A 20,295-nucleotide genomic window follows, 5' to 3' on the forward strand; every position below is an offset into this window, starting at 1 on the left:
TACATGCCTAAGTACACTGAGTTGCTGCCATGTGACTGTCTGATTAGATGATTGAGTTCAATGAGAAGTTGAACAGGTGTACCTACTAAAGTGGCAGATAAGTGTATGTATCTAATGAACAAAGGGGATTTGTGCTTCTGGGTCTTAGTAATTTTCTGTGAATAACATTAAAGCAAACAAATACACATTATAAAGCTTGCCTTTGCTTGTATATCTACTGACATGAGCACACAATCAACATCCTCAGACTACTATAAAGGTGCCACAATGCTTTAATGTGATTCATAACATTTTCACTAGTGATGCTCTGAAAATATTGAGCTTGAAGCTGCTTGATATAAATATCTGGTAAACAAGATGAGACAAGTACATATAGTAAATACACAATGCATTTCCAACAATGATTAGGCAGAGTGAGAAACTTAAAGGCAGCTGAGGGCTACAGTGACCGCAAGTGCCTCTCTCCAACTCAGAGTCATTTTCTCACAACATTTTGTCCTTTGTTAGGCATCGCTTGTTCCATAAGAGTCCGTTTTTCCATTGTCCAGTCTCAGCAATCCAAGTGGTCCATACTCTATATGGTTCTAAGGTGGTTGTTTTCAATAAAGCTCTCATGTTAAACAATAATACAGGGGTTGAAAACAAGGATTTCTTTTTCAGAACTTCTGGTCCTGTTCTCTCTTGTTTACATCGTTGATCGTTCAAATTAATTTGCTAAAGCAACACAAAAACCTTCAAATGATTGTCTTTTCATAAAATACATATTACACAGATTGACCAACCATACGCACTCAGCACAATCATACATACACTCTTCACAGAGGAGAAAGCACTATTTAAGATGCCTGCAATGCTTAATATTGAGCAACAACTCTGTCAGTAAGACAGAACTAAAGATCAAAAAAAAGGAGCAAAATACAAATAAACCAACAACAACAAAAATCAAAGTTTCGTCCTCAGGGTCCTGTTGTTATTGGAAGGAGAGCTGTGTGTCAAACAAAAGAGGAGAAGCCCGCGGTAGGTGCCTGAGCGGCACAGCCGAGGCTGCTGGGGGGCCGGTACAGGGTGCTGTGCTGGCTGGGGGGGTCGGAGGACAGCAGGGAGGGGGTGGGAGTCCGGCTTCCCTTAGGCCTGAAGAGGGTGCCTTGGCCTTGGCACTGAGGCTGTGGTGACTGGGCGCTCTGGGGGAGGAGAGGGGGAAGAGGGGGCAGGGGGGGTACGGGTGGTGGGTGTTGTCGTGACTCTTGCTCCACCAGGGGCTCGGGCTGGGAGTAGCCGTATGCCGGTGGACGAGTGACGCCCTTCTGCTGCCGCCGCCAGGAGTTGTAGTAGGTGGGGTCGCTGATGTAGTGGTTAACAAAGGAGTGGGTCTTCTGCCGACTCTGATCCATTTCGTATTCGCTGTCGCTGCCCTGTCAGTCAACAGTTCAAAGTCACTTTGGCAAAAAATGAGGACAGTAAGCAGAACACATGCTATGATGCTCACTACAGAGTATAATGACAGCTACACTTTCATGGTCTCAAATCAAGGCTAATTCTATTTCCAGTATTGTACAGCTGGTTGACAAACAACACAATAGCTACTGAGTCACGGCACAGCAGGACATATCTATTGACAATGGGAAATCTATGAATCCACGTGCATTTCTATGGGCCAGATAATCACTTCTACTGAGAATCTTTGAGATGTAGAAGCTCACCGATAGCTGTATGGAGTGCAAATATGATACATGTAAACAAGTGTGTCCTAGAATTAGAGAAAGATAATGTTTACAGAATTAATCTCCTTTTCTTGTAACACCAGACCATCAGGCAAAAGCTTGTCTGACTGAATCCTCTTGTTATTCTGCTACATGTACATGCTGAGAAACAGAGAACTGTTTAAAAAAAGATAGTAAAAGCCTCCCACAGAAAGCATTACACATTTGGCACATTTGTGTGCCTGATGAGCACTTGCCCATCTACTGCTCTATTGAGACACTGTAGCTCAACAGATGTTGAAGCACCATTTATTTGCACAAGTGTCAGGTAAACAGTGGGAGGCTACGCAGAGGAAAAGAATAACACCAGCCTGTGTCTCCTGGGAGATCTGTTTTTTTCTCAAACTGGCATGAACAATGTTTTGCCTGTGCAGGTACCAGACAAATTGGCCAGGGAGACACGGCGCGAGTGTGGGAAGACAAATGTTCCGAATCTGCTACAATCGGCTTCTCTGCCATTTGTAGGTACCATCCCTCATCACTTCAAGCCTCCCATCTCCTCACTGGGCCAAGCTATTCTACGCACACACTCATCATATTGCGAGCTGAGACGTGGAAGCCAAGATTAACAATTTCTGTTTGACAAAAATTAATTAGTTGTGAAGATATTTCAGCACACGCGAGGCACGGGAACCGGCTGTGTATTCCCCTGCCATGAAAGAAATCAGTATTAAAAGATCCAGAAACGTCAGCCATCACTGCACGACGCTAACAGAGGGTATTTAATTTTGAGGTGATCCACTTGAGGCAGATATTGCTGCAGAATGTCATTAATTTATCGTCACAAATGCTGCTTCATAATTAGACAGCTGTCTTGCTTCTGCATCTAGCAAAGCGGTGACTGTGACAAGCTGAATTGAGCTTATCAAGAGGACAGTTGGCAAATGTAACAAAAGAAAAGAAAGTTGAACCAGAGAAGTATTTTTTTTACTTTAAAAAGGTTACAGCTTTGCCCTGAGGATTTTCTCCGTGAGAAATTTAAACAGTTGAATTTGACTTTTTAATTTAAGTTCATTGCTTATTCCAGACGCAGGGTTGGGCATAGACTGTAAGCCTGGGTCAGCGCTTACCTGCGAGTCAGATATCTCCGAGGGTTTTTCAGTCAGACTGCTGCTTTCTGCTGGGATCAGGTCATTATACTTAGTGCTGACATCCTCATCTGAGTAGTGCAGACTTCCAGGACTGGGTCTTGGAGGAGAGCTGAATTAAAAAAAAGAAATAAAATACATTAAGAAAAGTAGAGAGTTAAGAAGGAGAGTTATAAAAGCAAGAAGATGATAAAGAGCTAATGTTATATAAGAAAAAGAAGTTTCTTTTGATCATAATTGCATTCTCCGAACTGATTTTCTTAAGCTCTCGCTTTTTTTTTTGGGAGGGAGTAAAAAGCTGTGTCATTCCTGTGACTGACACCACAGAGACAACTAAAGAAAGCCTACAAAACAGTTCTAAAAATGAAGCTTCAAAAGCCACAGGGTGTTCAGTGGGAACAACATGAATAGATCCAGCACAGACTTATTGATTATGAAAATGATGGCCCAGTTCAGACAAGCACAGCATGGGTTATTTGTGCATTCCTGGAAGCCACTACATTAGGCAGGACAGAGATTAGAATTGATCTTATACTTCTGCTATTCTTTTCTAATCTTTCAAAGTGTTTGTGGAAGTTTGGCAGTGGACTTGTGCCAACCTCATGAACAGAATATATGCAAAAAAAAGAAAGAAAAAAGATCATGAAGATCACGAAAGCACTCTGTGGCGATTAGAGCTGAATTAATACACAGAGCGACTCAATCAGAGTTTTAGACTTCCTGCAGAAAAGCTGGGTAACTAAGCGTGGACTTGAGCTTTGTGAGCATTAAGAAGTTCTCATACAGTATGAATGCAAGTCAAGTAAAAAAAGAACTCCTTAACTTCTTTCGGCTCCAGTCATTAAGTCCATGAAGTGAAGCAGAGAGAAACATCTGTGCAGACAATTATTTTTCTCCTTCTGCTGTAATGACTGCTGCTGCGTTCAAGGTCTGCTGAGATTGAATTGGATGGTCTGAAAGCCAAAACTGGACCACTACCCTCGCATCACTGCGCTACATCAGTGGGCTCAGTATGCATCTCAGGCTAATACATTAAAAGAAGGGTTTGCTCAGTTGGTTTCAGAAAAAGAGACTAACGAATTGCATAAACTAGAGACTGCATGAAAGTAAATGTTTAAATGATCCGAAATGGAAAATGTATGTGGGGGCAGAATAGACAAGCATAAAATGCTGTGATGTCAAGTGTAATATTAAGGCATAAAGAAGACAACCTTGACAACCTCTCCCCCCCCCCAAAAAAAAAGTTAATATGTACACACAGGCGCTAAATCACTGGGAATGCCAAGAACAGGCTTAGAAGACACAACATGACAACGGCCATGAAAAGGTTGACACAACAAAGGGATATCTCCTCTGGGTTAAAGGGGATGACGTGAGGGGGTGGACTGTGGAAAAAAAAAAAAAAACTACATTAAGACAAGGTTGAACCAGACATAAAAAGGATGGAGCCATGTGAGTGTAGGGGAGGAGGGGCAATAGATTCTGAGCTTTGAATTATTTAGGAGCACTGTATTTATCCCCCTTGCCTTATCTGTCTAATTCATCCTTCTTTCCTTCACCCTTTCAAATATCCCACAGGGAGCTCTTCTGCTCTTCCTCCCTTAGTCTACAGATCATTAACAAACAGTACGGTACCAGTTTGGAGCTCTTCAAAGAGAGGGAGCTACTCAAGGCTCTTTGATCCCCTTGGCCTCCTTGGTCAAGGAGAAAATAACAGATTCCTCTGCCCTTTAGTGCACCCCTAACACATTCCACCACAATGTGCACACTAATGTGCAAAAAAACAACATCTATTTTAGTGCTGTGACAAGAAGCAGACGCTGAAGCGCCATCCCCCAAACACAACCAACTGACCATTCCTCCAGCCCTGACCTATGTCTACACACGTGCTTATCATGCTGCAGCGTTTGGGAAATTCCATTTATCTCATGTTTGCATAATCATTACCAAAGGCACAGCCTACCAAAGTCCTGCTGACATTATTCTGCGCCGTGATAGCCTGCGTAGCACTGCGTGTAAGAGAACCTCTGAACTCAAGCCCAAAAATAAATAGTCGGTTCTGTCTCATAAGTCCACTTCATGTTATTTCCTGCTGTCTTTTGGATTACCTGGAATAACGATTACATTTTTTGTTTACAAAGTCTGTTCCAGAACTCTGCATTTGGGTCTGCAACCCGCGATCCATGACAGTCCTTGCCTAAAGCTTTGATGAACAGACAAAAAGGTTTTGAATGTTAATTAGCCAGTATTGTGCTGTCCCCCAATATGTATTTTTGCGCCACTCAAACACTGAATATCAATGAGAGGAGATGAAGGAGGCTCAAATCACCAGCTGGTGCCCTCAAGGTTCAGTTGTTTTCACTCGCAACTGTTGAGCTGTTGTTGAGGGAAGAGGGGAACACACAACACCAAATACTAATTCTTGTATATATTGTAACTAATACAAAAACACTTGAAAAGGAAACGTGACAAAACTGACAGAGCAATATATCTGAGAAATGGAATATCTGCTTGCAAGCTTTAAAAGCAGTGGTCAGCTGAATACCATTGGTCACAATGCACACAGGAGGTATTTACGGTGATGCTGACTGACCGGGTATAGATGCCGTTTTTACGGCAAAACGAGTTCTTCACAGAGAGGCGTCGGTTGTTCAGCTCCAGGGCCGGGAAGCGTCCCTCATCGAGCCGCACCATCTCTCCGTGCGTCAGAGGCAGCGACGTGCAGTTGGAGTGGTTGCCTGGACGGGGGTATGAGGATGACACTGTGTGGGTTGTGGAATGGAATAAATGAATCAAATCTAAAATACATTTCAATCCCTTGGATTATTTTATCACTGTATTCGGAAAACAAACAAAAAAAGAATTGCACAGTTATTTTGTTAATGGTTTCTCCTTAATTTATATTTGCAAAACCTTGCTAAAGGTCAAAATGCTGTTTAAGTACAGGACAAGCTGAGGTAAATACCACTTAGTTAGGCCCAATGTTCAATACTGATTCCAGATAAAACAGCCTCCAGTTGGCAGTACAGGTTCACAGCTAGGAAAGCTGGGAAATGTTTGGGAGGGACTAAGAGGTCATCTTTGTGTCCTCACACACATACAGTCCTTGTCTGAGCTGGCCAAGCCTGATAACCTTGGCACCATGCTGAACACTGGCTAAGCTAAAAAGTCAGTAGTAGGAGGCATTAGGAAGGCTTGCCCTGACTTTCACTTCTCCCCCAAACATTGCTCCCATCTGTCTAATGCGACTCTTGCGTGTCAGTCATAATGTATTAATGATAATACCAACAATACGGCTACTTACAATGATTAACTTCCTGTACCGTACCCTTGCGTTTAAAGAAAATAATTGACTTGTTGATACAGTGATACAGGAGCAACCTTTGCTGTTGTTAAATAATTACTCTCAGTCTATCTAATGACCTGAGCATTAAATCACTGCCAAGCCATTTATTCCGGTATTGATCCTTGCTGCAGTAAAATACGAACAATAATATTTATTCATCTGCCAATTTCAGCTGTTCACTGATAACATTAACCCTCATATTTCCCCTGTCAGCCAAACAACGGAGGGAAATCAAGGCCATTTGTCTAACTGTGTGAGCCTTTTTGCTCCCATTTAATAAGATAGACTTTGGATGCTGCAGTCATTAAAATGCAGCGCTCAGCAGACCTGTCTAAGAGGAAGACAAATTCCACTCGATTGCCTGGGTTGCAAACAGAGAGAGAGCCTGAGATATTAGCAGAGTTTAAGGTGTGTTTCATACCTGAGTCTGTTTTTTTGGTATACTTTTTACTCTGGCCTCGGATGATGAGAATGAAAATAAGGAGGAGGATAAAGATGAGTCCCACAAGAGCAATGACTACCAAGAACCACCACTCCTCATAGAAGGGAGACACTTTCTGGGCTGAAACCAAAATAATAGATATTAATATCTGATATTTAGCACAACACTGCGTAAGTCTTCATTTTATATTACAACTGACCTGATATGGAAGGGGACGGGGCACTGGGGGACCCGTAGCCATAGTCGTTGACGGCAATTACTCGAAAGTCGTAGGTGACCCCTTCTCGTAGCATGTCCATATTAAGAGTGTAGGATGTCACTTCTCTGGGAATGTCTTTAATGAGAATGTCCCACAATCCTTCATCTAAAGGCAAAATAAGAAAATATGTGAATAAAATTAAAGTGTACGGTGGACAGATTAAAACTCAAACAACATGTATGTTTGTAATTGGCCCACCAGATGGTCTGGCCTCTATGACGTATCGCGTGATGGGTGCACGGCCTTGATCGCCACTTGTCCAATGCAGTGTGAGAGCTGTGCCATATCGAGAAATAAAGGGTTCTCCTGGAGGGCCTGGAGCTCCTGAGAAAACAAGAACGGTGGATAAAAAATGACAAGGGAGTCCTCAAAGGATTCGATTATTGACGCTGTAATAAAGAAAAGCTGTAGCATCCCACCTTCTCCGGGTCCAGTGGTGATGTTGGCCTCAACCTCGGGGCCGTAAGTGAGAGTTTTGGCCCGGATGCGAAAGTTGTATGTGACACCGTCGGCCAGGTCTTTGATCTTCATCCACTGGGGAGCACTGCCCTTCACATCTACTGTCACTATCTTACTGACACCTGGAGTGCGAGGAGAGGAGTCTGTACAGGAAACACTAAGACTCTAGATACTGCTTTCTACAAGCGACAAAGAGCCAAGCTTTGTGCATAAGCGCAGACATACAGTCACACACAAGACCAGATAAACTCACTGTCAGAGACCAGGAAAATATCTTTATTGCTTTATCTAGCTTAACTCTTGGTCGATTAGCAGATAGCCACAGGACCACAGCAGCTCAGCGTTCCACCTCTGCTCCCAATTACTCGACAATCTGGTCCAGGCAGCCGCATTTAGCTGGCTGTTAACTATGTTGCTCTCACTGTGAGTAAAAACTGTACAACACTCCAACATATTTTATCAGCCATGCCATATATGTTACTGCAGGGCCTACACTCATCTGTAACAAATTAGAGCATAAGCTTAAGCAGCGCAGGTCAAAAAAAGAGTATGGTTAAGAGGCTTGAGGTCGTAAATCACTGCGTGAGAAAAGCAAGCTGAGGAATGTCAAGCAATGGCAGAGTTGTTAGGTTCCAGGCGGAGTTTCTCACCATCAACTGGAGTGCAGGGCTCATAAACCAGGCGGTAGCCCTCAATGATGCCGTTGGCCTGCTTCGGCTCTCCCCAGGACACGTTGACCGAAGTGGTGGTCAACTCACTGAAGTGCACGTAGCTCGGAGCACTTGGCGCTTTTGTCAAAGAAAGTGGGAAAAGGTGAGATGTCAATTGGAACTTTATCAGTCGTGAGATAAAAACAGCGTATACACTGAAGACTCGGTCACAACACTGCAAAGTACTGACCAAGAGCTGTCACAGTGAAGTAAATATGAATTGAAAAAATTACATTTGTGAGTTGTCTTTAAAAACATTTTTTATTAGTTACTTGCCCTTTTTCCTTGAAAGTTACACTGGTAACAAAAAGTTTTGGTTTGTGGATCAGCAAATCAGTGAAATCCATGGGCAGTGCTTATTGTCTACAGCCAAGAAGAACATTTGCCAAATTCATAAAAGACAAGCTATGCAAATTAGCACAGAACGTGAATACTAGGACAGTTCAGAAAAAATAAATGAAAAGAATAATCAGCAAAAAATAAATGAAGAGGACCAAACAAAGTCCTGCATAGCAGTATAGGCAACTAATTCCCCAAAACCCAAAAGAAGACACTGAAGTGACACTAAAATTCATTCTGTGACCTTGAACAACAGCTTTGAGAAATTTGAGTGCTGAACCAACCCAGATCCAGCTAAGTGTCAGGATTTAGACACAATTCTGCATAAAAATCACAAAAGCTTGTGTTGGCTCACTTCCCAGTACCCTGTTGTGTGAGGAGCCAAAATTCCTGCCTGTGTTTTTAAGTTCTCAGCACTTTGTACCCCTTGCCAATGTCACAGCCTTCAAGGGGGTGGGAGAGACGTGAGAAATATACACTGTAAACCATTCTCTGCAGAAAACGCAGAGGAGGGACTTTCACTAGCTGGTAAACACAGACATCTTTGTTCAGTTGTAGCCAAAAAATACTAATCTACATGTGTCCCCCGCACTTTGTATTCTTTTCTCCCCTGCCGTCATTAGGCTGCTTCCCCCATGGTTTGTCCAGCAGGATGTGCCAAAAAGACTCAGATCTCTAATACTACATCTCACAGGACAAAACTAAACAGTTCAGTGAGAATGTTTCCTGCTGAATAGGAGGGAAAGCTTTTATGTTATTTGTCTTAAAGCTACAGAAACACAATGAGTCAATATGAAAACACTGCCTATTCTCTTTCAGCCACCTTTTGTACCGCTCTACTCTTCAAAAGCTTTGAGAACCATGTATCCACCGAGCGATGTGGTTAAATAATGAGCAGTCTCGTTGTGCAGATGACAGGGGGAGGGGGGATTAACGAAAGATAAAGAGGAATAAGATATATAGATCCAAAGACTGCAAAAAGCAAGATGCTGCAAGATAAATCCCTCTGGTCTTTTGAAGGATCACTGTAATCTTTCTGTCCACGTCTGGATTTTGCGTGACTCACCTGCTTGCTGAGTGCGCCCTCTGGTGGGCAGGGAGCGGGGCCCATCCCCTGCAGCGTTGAAGGCTGCCACACTGATCATGTAGGTGGTGTACCCTGTCAGATTTTTAAGCTTCACCCCAAGCTCTGGCAGGAACAGGGTACGCAGGCGCTCTGTCTCATTCTGGAGCTGAAACTCCCAAAAATAGATCTGGAAAGAAAATGAAAGAGTTTAGGATTCATAAGGTTTTCAATGAAAATATATAAACATGAACATAAATACACATTATTAATACCTTGTAACCCTGTATGTCTCCATTCTGGGCATCCAGAGGAGGTGGGTCCCACGTAACATCCAGCTGTGTTGCTGTTGAGGACTGGACCACCACATTTTGCGGAGGGGCTGTTGGGACTAGATAAGGGCAGGATTTAAGTAATTGAGCTATTATGTGTTATAACTGCTAAAAATTGAATAAAGATAAAGGGTAAGTAGAGTTGCAGACTTGCTGCACAGAGAGAAAAGAAACATACCCGCCTCTCCAACAAACACTTCCTGTGGTGCACTGCTAGGACCCTCCCCCACTGCATTATACACACTGAGACGAATCTCATAGCGTTTGTGTTTACTCAAATCTGCAAGCAGAGAACCCATAGCAGCATTTTAATAGAACAGTTAGGATGAAAGAGTAATAAGAAGTTACTCCAGTGAGAGACAGTCACAGTGATGCCCGTGGCAGAACAATGGAGTGTGAGAATTAAGAAGCAGACTGATGAAAAGATGAGGTTGTTGTGGGGACACGTGGAAGATTTGTCAGTGATTAAAAAGACGGAAAGCATGCTGAAATAATGACAGGGAAGCTTGGAGAGATTAAAGTCATTTGCACACAGTAAGAAACCGCGGTGGTCCCTTAGTGGCTACAGATGAGTGGGAGGATGGAAGGCACACTTGCTGTAAATTAGTATACAAATGGCATATTTTGTGCAAATAAACTTTCACAGATGACATGCAAACAGATGGAGGGTAATGGAAGAGAGGGGCATAAAGAGAGATACGAGACTTACTATCGAGTTCATACTGGGTGAGCGAGGATTCACTCAAGTTCCTGACGCTGTAGGGAGCTGGAGTTTAAAAAGGAAAAGGGGAAGATTGGGAGGAATAAAACCGGGTTTAGAAAAATGGGAAAGAGCCCATTTCTGTTTATATTTTTTGGATCGCCTGCAGCATTTGGTGATGCTAAAGCAGCACAATTAAGTGAAGGTATTTAAATAACAGGCAGAAGCTTTCAAAAAGTAGCTAACTCACCCGTAAGATCAGCCCAGTTGGTTGAGGGACTGTTGACTGTGCGGACAGTGAAGCTGCGTACTCTGTCATAGTGTAGCTCCCTGTACCTGACTCTGAACCCCAACAAGACTCCATTTATATGGTCCTCAGGAGGAGGCTAGGAGGAGAGGAAGTCTGCTTAATGTCCAACATTTATGATGGCCAATTAATATTAGTTTCTATTCTATTATCCTTTGCAAAATAAAAGAAAGAAAAAGCATTTTCAAGCTACCAACCTACCTGCCATCTGACCAGTACAGAGGTGGTGGTGTGGGGTGTAACAGACAGTATTGTTGGTGCTTTGTCTGGAGCTAGAAAAGATAAAAAACAACAATACTGTGTTACCAATTCAGCATAGCTGTGGAAAGCGATACGGCGTTCAAACAGTGTGGTGGAGAACAGCTCGAAAGTAAATACACATACTGTTGACGTAAAGTATTCACTGCGATAATTCAAAGTCAAAGCTTAAATGTAAAGGCATGCTTTCACAGTTAGAAACTCAATGGAAAAATCAATAGATAATGTCTCTGTGGTGCGTGCTGGCTTAGTCACAAATTCTTACCATCCTGTAGCGTAGTGATGGCCTCACTCTCCTCACTGTATTCACTGTCTCCAATGTCATTGGTGGCTTTAACACGGAACTGGTAAGAAGTAAATGGCTTTAACCTTGAGGGAGAGAAGAAAGCGTGCATGTGTCACACAGAGCTACTGACAATAATAAGGGTAATGCAGTTACCAAAGCAGACTTTTATGTTTACCTGTCCACTATATAGGAGTTTGTTTCATGACTGACTGATGCGGAGTGAACAGTCCAGTTGCTGTCTGGAAGCTCTCTGTACTGGACTGTATAGTAACGAACTGGGGACAAGCCATCGCTGCCTGGTTCCCATGACAACAGCACTCTGCGAGCCTGGACTTCCTCTTGAGGCACTGTGGGACGGCTCGTGGGCTGGGGTCGAGCTAAAGGGCACAGACAGACACACACGGTCCCTCTCAGCCTTAATATTTAGAGGTGGATCATTTAAATAATACATTTTAGCTGCAGCATTTTACACTAACCTCTCTTCTCTGTTGTGACCACCAGAGCCTCAGCAGCCTCCCCCCAACCCTTGCGTGTTTGAGCAGTGAGGCGGAATACATAAACCATCTCTGGTTTCAGTCCAGCTGCTGTGTACTGTCGTGCACTGGGGCTCAGCACATCTACGGTGGCAGCATTGCTATTTGAAGAGTTTCTTCTGAATGTGATCTGATAAGCTAAGAAGACAAACTCATATCAAAATAAAGCCATGCATAAAAAGGGATAAGCAAGAAGAACAAATTGGCTCCAGTGCAAAATCAAACCAGAGGAGATGTGGAAATTTGAAGGGAAATTCCACTCTTGGTCTAAGACTTTGTTTTAATCATGGCTTAAGACTTAAGGCTCTTTTTCCCCCCTGATTTTTATGAAATTTAATTTGGGACACTCCAGCACTGAAGCTGAGCTGTAAGTTTTTATTTTTCTGTTTAATTTGTCTTTTTTATTTTAGCTGATTTTCATCTTCTCTTATATTTTACTCATTTTACATCCCATTAATTTGTGTCTTTTTATTGCCTTCTATGTCTTTTATACCTTTGCTTAATGTCTTTAATATATCATTCACTGCCCTTTATAACTCCTACATATTGAAAGCTGTTATAAAAATAAAATTCCACTGCCTTGACCAGCCTTGACTTTCTCTCCCAATGCTATCAAAGTCCATAGCAGGTCTCCTTATTGTAAACTCACCCAGTATAATTCCATTAGGCTGTGCAGGAGGTTGCCAGATAAGCCTAACAGAGGTGGTTCTGACTTCTGGGAACAATATGCCAACTGGAGGGCCCGGTACTGTCACAGCAAATGAAAAATCATTAGGCAAGATTATCATACATGACAGAAATCCAGTGATTTAAGAAAAGCAAATGTATACATTTGAAAAAAGAACATTATTGATATTGCATTTGTTTAGAGATGAAACATGAACAGCTTCAGCTACAGCAGAAGTTGCTTGGAAAAGTTAATTTACCATCATCCAAAGTCCTCTCTAGAATGGACGGTGAGCTGCACCTTCCGTCTCCGATTCGTGTGAAGGCTAATACCTGGATCTCATAGAGGACATACTTGCCCAGACCAGTTAGCTGGACACTATGACTGGTGTTTCCCTCTACTGTCCAGAAATCTGGAGCTGTGTCTGAGTCCTTCTCCTTATAAACAACCTGAAAGATGCAGAAGATTTTACATAATGACTTTAGGAGTATTAGTACTTAGAAGCACATTATTTATTTGAATTTGACTCTGAAATCTGTTTCAATTTCAGACAAACAGTCAGAGCTGTTACCTTATAGCCCAAGATGAGTCCATTGCGGTCAGTCTCTTGGACCTCTCCCCACCGCACCAATATGCTGCTGGAGGTGGTGGCGAATGCTGAGACATTGGTGGGGCCGCTGGAGGGGACTGCAGCAGAAGATAAAGGAGGACATTTAAAAGGCTTCAATCACATTTATGTGATTTATGTTGCCATAGGATATTTATTTTCTCACCAGACTCCCTTGTCCTGCAGTGGACTGGCTGACTCCATGGTCCGGAGCCAATACCGTTGATGGCCTGAACTCTGACCTCATACTCTGTCCATTCTTCCAAGTCCTCTATGGTGAACTCCCTCTCTAGGCGGTCCATTATGACGTGAGAAAGGACCCCCCCTTTAGTTCCGGCTTTGGCGTACTGGATGCGATAGCCAACCAGATCTGGATTGCCATTGTACTCCCACTCTGGAAGAGGCTAAGATGATTTTTTGTTGTTGCTGTTTTTATATCCACAGTTCAAGCAAGATCAACAGAAATTACATCATAATTGACAGTAGGTATAATGTACATAATTTACAGTAGGTACAAAGTGTTGCCAGAACAACAAGAATTAGTTTGAATTGCAGGGATTAGCTTAGATTTTAAAATATGATAATGTTTTAAGAAAACTGCAGAACTTTAAATCAGGCACTACAGGTTCACATTTAGGCTACAAGTCTTGAAAAGCAATTAAAATGTAGTTGCTTAGCAGGGCATAAATACAGCTTTCGGGATGTTTTAAAATATATTATTACTGAAATGCAACAATATTCTTACAATCACTCCTTAACTTTGTCTCTCACTACTAATAAGATTAACATAGATCGATTATTTGAGAATTGCATCTATCACCAGCACTTGCAAACATGATAAATGTACTTAAATGCACTGAACATAAGGAGCTGTAGTTTTTAAATTAGCACGGTCCTGATTCATAGATGCTTCTATGCCACAGCCATGAAGTGAGCCACAAAATTTTACGACAGTTTAACACTCAGCTTGTGAAAGGAGGCCACGATCAGTGAGCTATGTCATCAATTTGTAGAGCCTATTACCCAGCTGACATCTATTTGCTGGTATATCTACCTTTTTTAATCCTTTTTAAGGAGTTGCAGGAATGCCACGAGTCTCTTTGTCTCAGTGCTTAGGTGACACCACGGTGACGCAAAGAGAACCTCACTGACACAGAAATTAGCCATAACCAAGGACATAGTGCATGCGGCTTTCTGAACCATCATGAATATCATCTCCTTTATTTATTCATCATATAACAGAATCCAGAGAAGAGCAGCAAATTTGCAGAAGCAAAAAAACAACATAAAAAAGGTTTCTAAACTGAGGCTTTTGAAAACAGGTTTATTTATTTTAAACTTTCAAAGTAATCATTTTATTGCAAACTTTTTAATATGTGATTTTTCCCCACGGTTTTTATGGGACCTTAAGTTGGATAAGCGATTAAGTAATGGATGGATGAATTTTTATGTCCTTCACCAAAATCAGATTTTTACAAAGCTTATCTTAATAATTTTAACAACCCAAGGGCATTTTCCCAATTCTGTCTTATCCCAACATTACTTTCCAACATTTCCAGAAGAAAAAAAAGTAATTTAAAAATAGCTTTTACATGGTGCATGCAAAAACATGCTAAAATCTACATATCCAAAATTGAGTCCTGACCTAATAATATCTGATGAAACTCAATAAACTTCAGACTGACTGAATTGGGACCAATGTGAAATGAAGGGTGGCGGCTTACCACCCAGCGAAGCCACAGGCTGGTCTCACTAGCTGTGCGCAGGGTGACATTTGCTGGGGCGATGTCTGGAGGAGCCTGCAGGGTCTGGATCTTTCTGGACGGCTGACTTGGAGGACTTGTGCCCACGATGTTTACCTGACGCATTCGGAACCTGCAACAAAAGAAACCAGATAACTGCGGATAACAGTGTGGATAAACTGGTGTTAATCATGATACAGAGGATTAGAACTGATCTGTTTCAAGTCTGATGAAATGGGACTTTAATGATGTCCAAAAACGAAGTTGGTCAATGTAGCAAAAGGGAACAGGATCTTTTTATGAGCAGAGTTAAAGGCTAAAATAATTCCTAATCTAACATTAGACAGGAGAGACAGTTTATTTTCTGTGTGTGGAGGGTGCGCAGTGGTTTGATGCGTGTGCACTCACCTGTAGTAAGTATAAGGGTTCAGGTCCAGAACCTCCAGTGATCTAGCATCAGGTTCATTAGCCAGCTGCTGAACCATTAGCCACTCTTCATTCTCTCCAATTATACCAATCTGAAATGCATAGGGAAATGGAGTGATATCAGCAGCTGAACAAATGAAACAAAAACGACAGTTCAACCTACGCATGAAAATAAAGATAAATACAATAATCTTAAAATGTCTAACTAAATCATACCTGAGCTTCAACCTGCCAACGGGAAATGGATGTTTTGCCATCATAACCAGGTTTGAACTGGAGAGTGACAGAGCGGGGGCCGATGTTGGAGATGGCTAAATTGGTTGGAGGGCCAGGCAGCTCTGTAGTGGAGAATTGAGGAGAAATCAAATGAACACTTGAATGGTATTAATTGAATTGTTCATAGAATTTAGAGGTTGCTGAACAGAAACCTGCTCAGTAAAATTACTATTCTAGTGTCTACCGAGTACTAATCGTTAAACTGCTCAGTAAAGGCCTGACCTGGGGGTACACCAGAGGAAATAGTGGAAGCAGAGAGCTGGCCTTGGCCCTTGGAGGTCATGGCTGCCACCTGGATGGTGTAAGTAGTGAGAGGAGTGAGCCCAGTAACCTTGTACTCCTGAGTCAGGTTGGGCAAATAATGGGTTACTCTGGTATTTGTCCTGTTGAACTCCTCCCAGGAGATGCGATAACCTGAAAGCGGTGGGGAAATATCAAACAGTTACGCAGTAATCGCAGTTTTATGTCTTGGTGACTTAAAACAGCGGACAACGCAAAGGGACATAATCGGGCTATATAGTCATCTTTAATGGTTACCTGTGAGAATACCATTTTTCTCTTGTGGCTCCTTCCAACTAACTTTTAGAGAGGTGTCCAATATGTCAGTGAAACTAAGGTGTCCCACTGCACCAGGGGCTATAAAAACATAATAAAAACAAGTAGTGTATGAGTAGGACAACAGCCTGGCACATAATGATCTTTAAATACCAAAATAATTTCCTGAACAGGGACACATACTATCCTCATGTGTGCGTAACCGCTGAGGCGGACTGCGGGGACCGTCTCCCGGGGTAGTGAAGCATAATACTGAAGTGTAGTATTCTGTGAACCTTTTAAGGCCTGCTATGTAGCCAATGTGAACACTGTCCTGAAAGTTGGGGCGTACCATAACCACAGCGACTTCGTTGGGCCGACTTGGTTCCCAGGCCAAAAGCTAGAAATTTTATAACAGGAGACGAGATGTTATTGTGGACATTTTGGGTGCCAAAGATTTTTTTAGGATTTATCAAGTGAGTTAAAAAAAATCTGACTGACAGTGCTTGTATACTGTAACAACAATGCCCTTCTTGACCACTAGAGTGCACCAGTTTACAGAAAGGAGCTGCTCACCTTATATCCCTGGTTGATTCCATTGATAAACTGCGGGCTCGGGGCAGTCCAGGTAAAGCGCACAGTAGTGGAGTTGACAGCCTCGGCTTGTACATTTCCTGGTGGCACAGTGGGCACTGATCCAGGGGAAGTAAAAAAAAAAAAAAAACATTAAGAGGAGCAGGGAGGGTGAGAGATTAAGGTAGAGGGAGAGAGGGGCAGACATAAGCAAAGGAAGAGAGAAAAATGGGAATAGTGATGAGACATGGAAGGAAAAGCCTACAAGGGGAGCTTTCAGACCAACCTCATTTAGAGCGTGAGAATCAGGCTCAGGGAATTTTTATTTTTGCTCATTTGGGGAGGTAAGAACATGCCAATCACACCGGGTGTGAAAGCAGTTGCCTCAGGCAGCTTCCAGGTGAACCCTGCAGCAGTTTGTTTGAAGCGAGCATGCCACTCTGATGTAACACCGGAAAACAGTCAGGGAGTTGCACATTAATGAAGCTGATTGGCCAGTACTGGTCCTCCTGTCCTTGTGCATTTCTTAATTCTCTTGTATTGAAATTCACAGCATAACCCGCTCTCCTGCTCTTCCGTCTTTAATGGCACGAATGATGGAAACATCCAATTAATGAGAGCTCAGCTAAACATGTTCACTGCTCGTGTTCACTAACAATGACATGGATGATGAAACCATTTTTACATTTTTTTGCAAGTGAAGAGAAAAGGGAAATAAAATTGCGACATATGCTATACTTTCCAGGTTTCATAGTTTTGCTAATTCGTCACAGCATGGTTGTGTTTCTCCAGAAATCGGGCGCATTCGTTTAATTGCAGATGCAACGGATTCTGAGCTGGACTCGATCGTTAACCGACTAATTGATCAGACATTACACAAAATGTGTGCACAAGTTTCCAAGGTTTTAAGATTAGGTGTGCCAGACAGATTCCCTCATTTCAAAATAAAAGTTTGTCGTTAGACAAAACAAAGTGTTCAAAGAGACAGCTTGTATTCATCTCAAAGACACATGTAGGGCTCATTATACAAATGAACAATATTTATACAAAGGGATATGTATGGAAGAATGCAAAGAGGAAACTGAGGGAGAAATGAGAAAGCACTTGAAGAGCAGTGTTTCTTAAAATAAACAAAAGGCATGTGCTGCTGAAGCTGCACAATTATAATCATAACTAAGACAGACACAAGAGCTCTGTGTATTTATTTCCATACTATAGGAACAAACTAAGAGCCTGCTCTCACTCTCTTTTACGCTACCTGACATTTAGAGTTGAAAAGAATGTAACAGACTAGTAATGCAAAAACCCGAGCACCTGTAAAATCCAAAGAAGTCAAAAATAACTTCTGAATTTTCCTTGAATAACTGTTTCTTAGCAGGAAATGGAACATATGATGAAATGTGAACCCTCCCAGTTTTCTTATGGATGCTCAAGGGAATATTTATTGAGTATGGTGCAGAGATCTCTGTTCATGTAATGGATTTACCATGACAGGCATCCAGAGATATGTGAGTGTGTTAAGCCTGTCAGAGCTTTATATACAAGTTAAAGGAATTTAAAATCACATTGAATGTCAGCACAGTGCATCTGAATCAGAAGGCATTTGGTAAAGTATAGAAGGAACATTTCTACAGATTGACCTTGACTGGCAGCAATGATGACATCATTAAATCTTAAAGACAAAACTCAGATGAACCTTTCAACACGCTAACACAAAAGCTGGAATCTACAAAAAGTCAGCATGTTACTGTGTTACAAAGTCACGTTGGAAAAAAATATGAAGCCAGATTTCCGAAAGCTAAACATCTAAAAGCTTGTTCCCTTTAGATCTGCTGCCACAAAGGCAAAAACAGATTTTGCTAATTTGACTTTTATCCTCTGAAGATTTTGAGCAGACAGGGAAACAAGAAGCCTAAGGTGTTGGAATCAGTAGGCGTGTCGAAATATGTAGCTGTATGACACCGGGGAAAGTTCACAATATGTGTTCTAATTACACTACTCAGCATGTACAATGAGAAAAGAAGCCAACCGAGACAGGTTCCCTCTGCAAAAATCAACAGATATGTCACATATCTGACACTCATCATCACTCGATAGTTCATGTGCTGAAACAATTAAATCTGTGCTGAGAAAAACAACCAAAGTCTTTGGGCTGTCAAAGTAAAGGTTATGCTTATGGAGACTGAGATGTCTGTAACCAGTTAACCTAATCTCACTAACTGCATGTCTTTGGATTGTTAGGAGGAAGTTTAAGTACCTGGAGAGAACCTATGCAGACATGAGGAGAATAAGCAAACTACCCATAGAAACATTGCCGATTCAAAACCACAACCTTCTTTGGACCTTGTTGTGAGGCAACAGTGCTAATCATAGCGCTGTTCCTGCTGCTACTACTGTATAACATATTATTATTATTATAAAAACCAACCAACCAGCCAACAAACAAACAAACAAACAAACACATTCTAAAATAAAAAAAAAGGACAAATGCAAAAATCTGGTAACTATGAAACTTTTCTTTTAACTGTTGCAGTCAGAACAAAGTCTGAATAACAGCATGCATTTTAATGGGGCACTCAGTAAAAAAGACAAACATTTTCAAAGAAAAAAAATATATTAAAAAAGTAGTAAGCATGTGTTATGCATAACCATACAGAGATATGTGATCAAAATAAGCAAGGACAAAAGTAATGAATCTAGATAAATGTAAAACTTCAAACTAAAAGTTAAGTAAAAGCCTGGGCTGAATTTTACAGAATATCTGATGAAGCTTTTGGGCTCATAGCTGTATACAGTGTTTATCGCGGCATTTATTAAGACTAAAAATAAGCAGCGTTGAAAGGAAAATAGCACTTACTTATGACTTGTCATGCCTTTTACAGACCTTTTTGCTGCTCTGTACTGAATGCTGATTTATGACTCAAGATATGAAATAGAAATAAAAAATGTAGTGGCTGTACTCTTTAAAATGTGTACACATCACCATTTCAGTGGTAAATAAAAAAAATGAAAACATGATTGCATGATTGATAACTCTTAATTTGACATTAAAGACAGATAAATGTGTCAAGTTTCATGTTTCAGGCTTAATTTTAAGTAAAAAGGGAAACTTTGAAACCCATAGCGTGATGCCTGCAGACAGTGATTAACTTGAGCCCTGCTTTTACTATAATATTGTCTGTTTGCTACTCTCACCTCCTTGCAGAGTCCACTCAGTGACTTTGTGGCTGTAGGTGCCCCGGCCTGCTCCATTGTAGGCTGCCACCTCAATCTCGTAGTTGGTCCAGATGATGAGGTCCTCCAGGAGCAAACTTGTTTGGTCTGGGTTTGTGATGTTTTTCATCTGACAATCAACTGGAAGCCCAGACAGACAGTACCTGAGAGCAGAGTAATTGAAGGATAGAGAAAGACAGAAAGACAAGGACCACACAGACCATTCAATTCAGTTCAGTTTTATTTATATAGCAACCAAATCACAACAACAGTCGCCTCAAGGCACTTTACATTGTAAAGACCTTACAATAATAGAGAGAAAACCCCAAAAATCAGACCACCCAGTGACCAAGCACTTGGTGACAGTGGAAATGA

General features: G+C 41.7%; 1 protein-coding gene across 1 annotated transcript in view; it reads right to left on the reverse strand.

Annotated features, from left to right (window-relative positions):
* Positions 1-265: 265 nt before the first annotated feature.
* The window catches only part of sdk2a (sidekick cell adhesion molecule 2a), an 83,204-nt gene continuing 63,174 nt past the window's right edge, over positions 266-20,295 (reverse strand). The window contains exons 17-45 of the mRNA XM_031736532.2: positions 19,903-20,084; positions 16,711-16,826; positions 16,339-16,534; positions 16,138-16,236; positions 15,823-16,014; positions 15,541-15,662; positions 15,307-15,416; positions 14,881-15,031; positions 13,323-13,560; positions 13,121-13,236; positions 12,809-12,998; positions 12,532-12,630; positions 11,826-12,020; positions 11,525-11,726; positions 11,329-11,432; positions 11,007-11,077; positions 10,749-10,884; positions 10,508-10,564; positions 9,977-10,078; positions 9,742-9,857; positions 9,470-9,656; positions 8,005-8,142; positions 7,315-7,476; positions 7,094-7,219; positions 6,836-7,000; positions 6,616-6,756; positions 5,442-5,586; positions 2,831-2,960; positions 266-1,412 (exon numbers count right to left, since the gene is read on the reverse strand). Of these exons, the coding sequence (XP_031592392.2) occupies positions 993-1,412; positions 2,831-2,960; positions 5,442-5,586; positions 6,616-6,756; positions 6,836-7,000; positions 7,094-7,219; positions 7,315-7,476; positions 8,005-8,142; positions 9,470-9,656; positions 9,742-9,857; positions 9,977-10,078; positions 10,508-10,564; positions 10,749-10,884; positions 11,007-11,077; positions 11,329-11,432; positions 11,525-11,726; positions 11,826-12,020; positions 12,532-12,630; positions 12,809-12,998; positions 13,121-13,236; positions 13,323-13,560; positions 14,881-15,031; positions 15,307-15,416; positions 15,541-15,662; positions 15,823-16,014; positions 16,138-16,236; positions 16,339-16,534; positions 16,711-16,826; positions 19,903-20,084 (4,408 nt within the window). The 3' untranslated portion in view covers positions 266-992. The remainder of the gene's footprint in view (positions 1,413-2,830; positions 2,961-5,441; positions 5,587-6,615; positions 6,757-6,835; positions 7,001-7,093; positions 7,220-7,314; positions 7,477-8,004; positions 8,143-9,469; positions 9,657-9,741; positions 9,858-9,976; positions 10,079-10,507; positions 10,565-10,748; positions 10,885-11,006; positions 11,078-11,328; positions 11,433-11,524; positions 11,727-11,825; positions 12,021-12,531; positions 12,631-12,808; positions 12,999-13,120; positions 13,237-13,322; positions 13,561-14,880; positions 15,032-15,306; positions 15,417-15,540; positions 15,663-15,822; positions 16,015-16,137; positions 16,237-16,338; positions 16,535-16,710; positions 16,827-19,902; positions 20,085-20,295) is intronic.

This window comes from Oreochromis aureus, linkage group 4, assembly GCF_013358895.1.
Source record: "Oreochromis aureus strain Israel breed Guangdong linkage group 4, ZZ_aureus, whole genome shotgun sequence".
Classification (NCBI taxonomy): domain Eukaryota; kingdom Metazoa; phylum Chordata; class Actinopteri; order Cichliformes; family Cichlidae; genus Oreochromis; species Oreochromis aureus.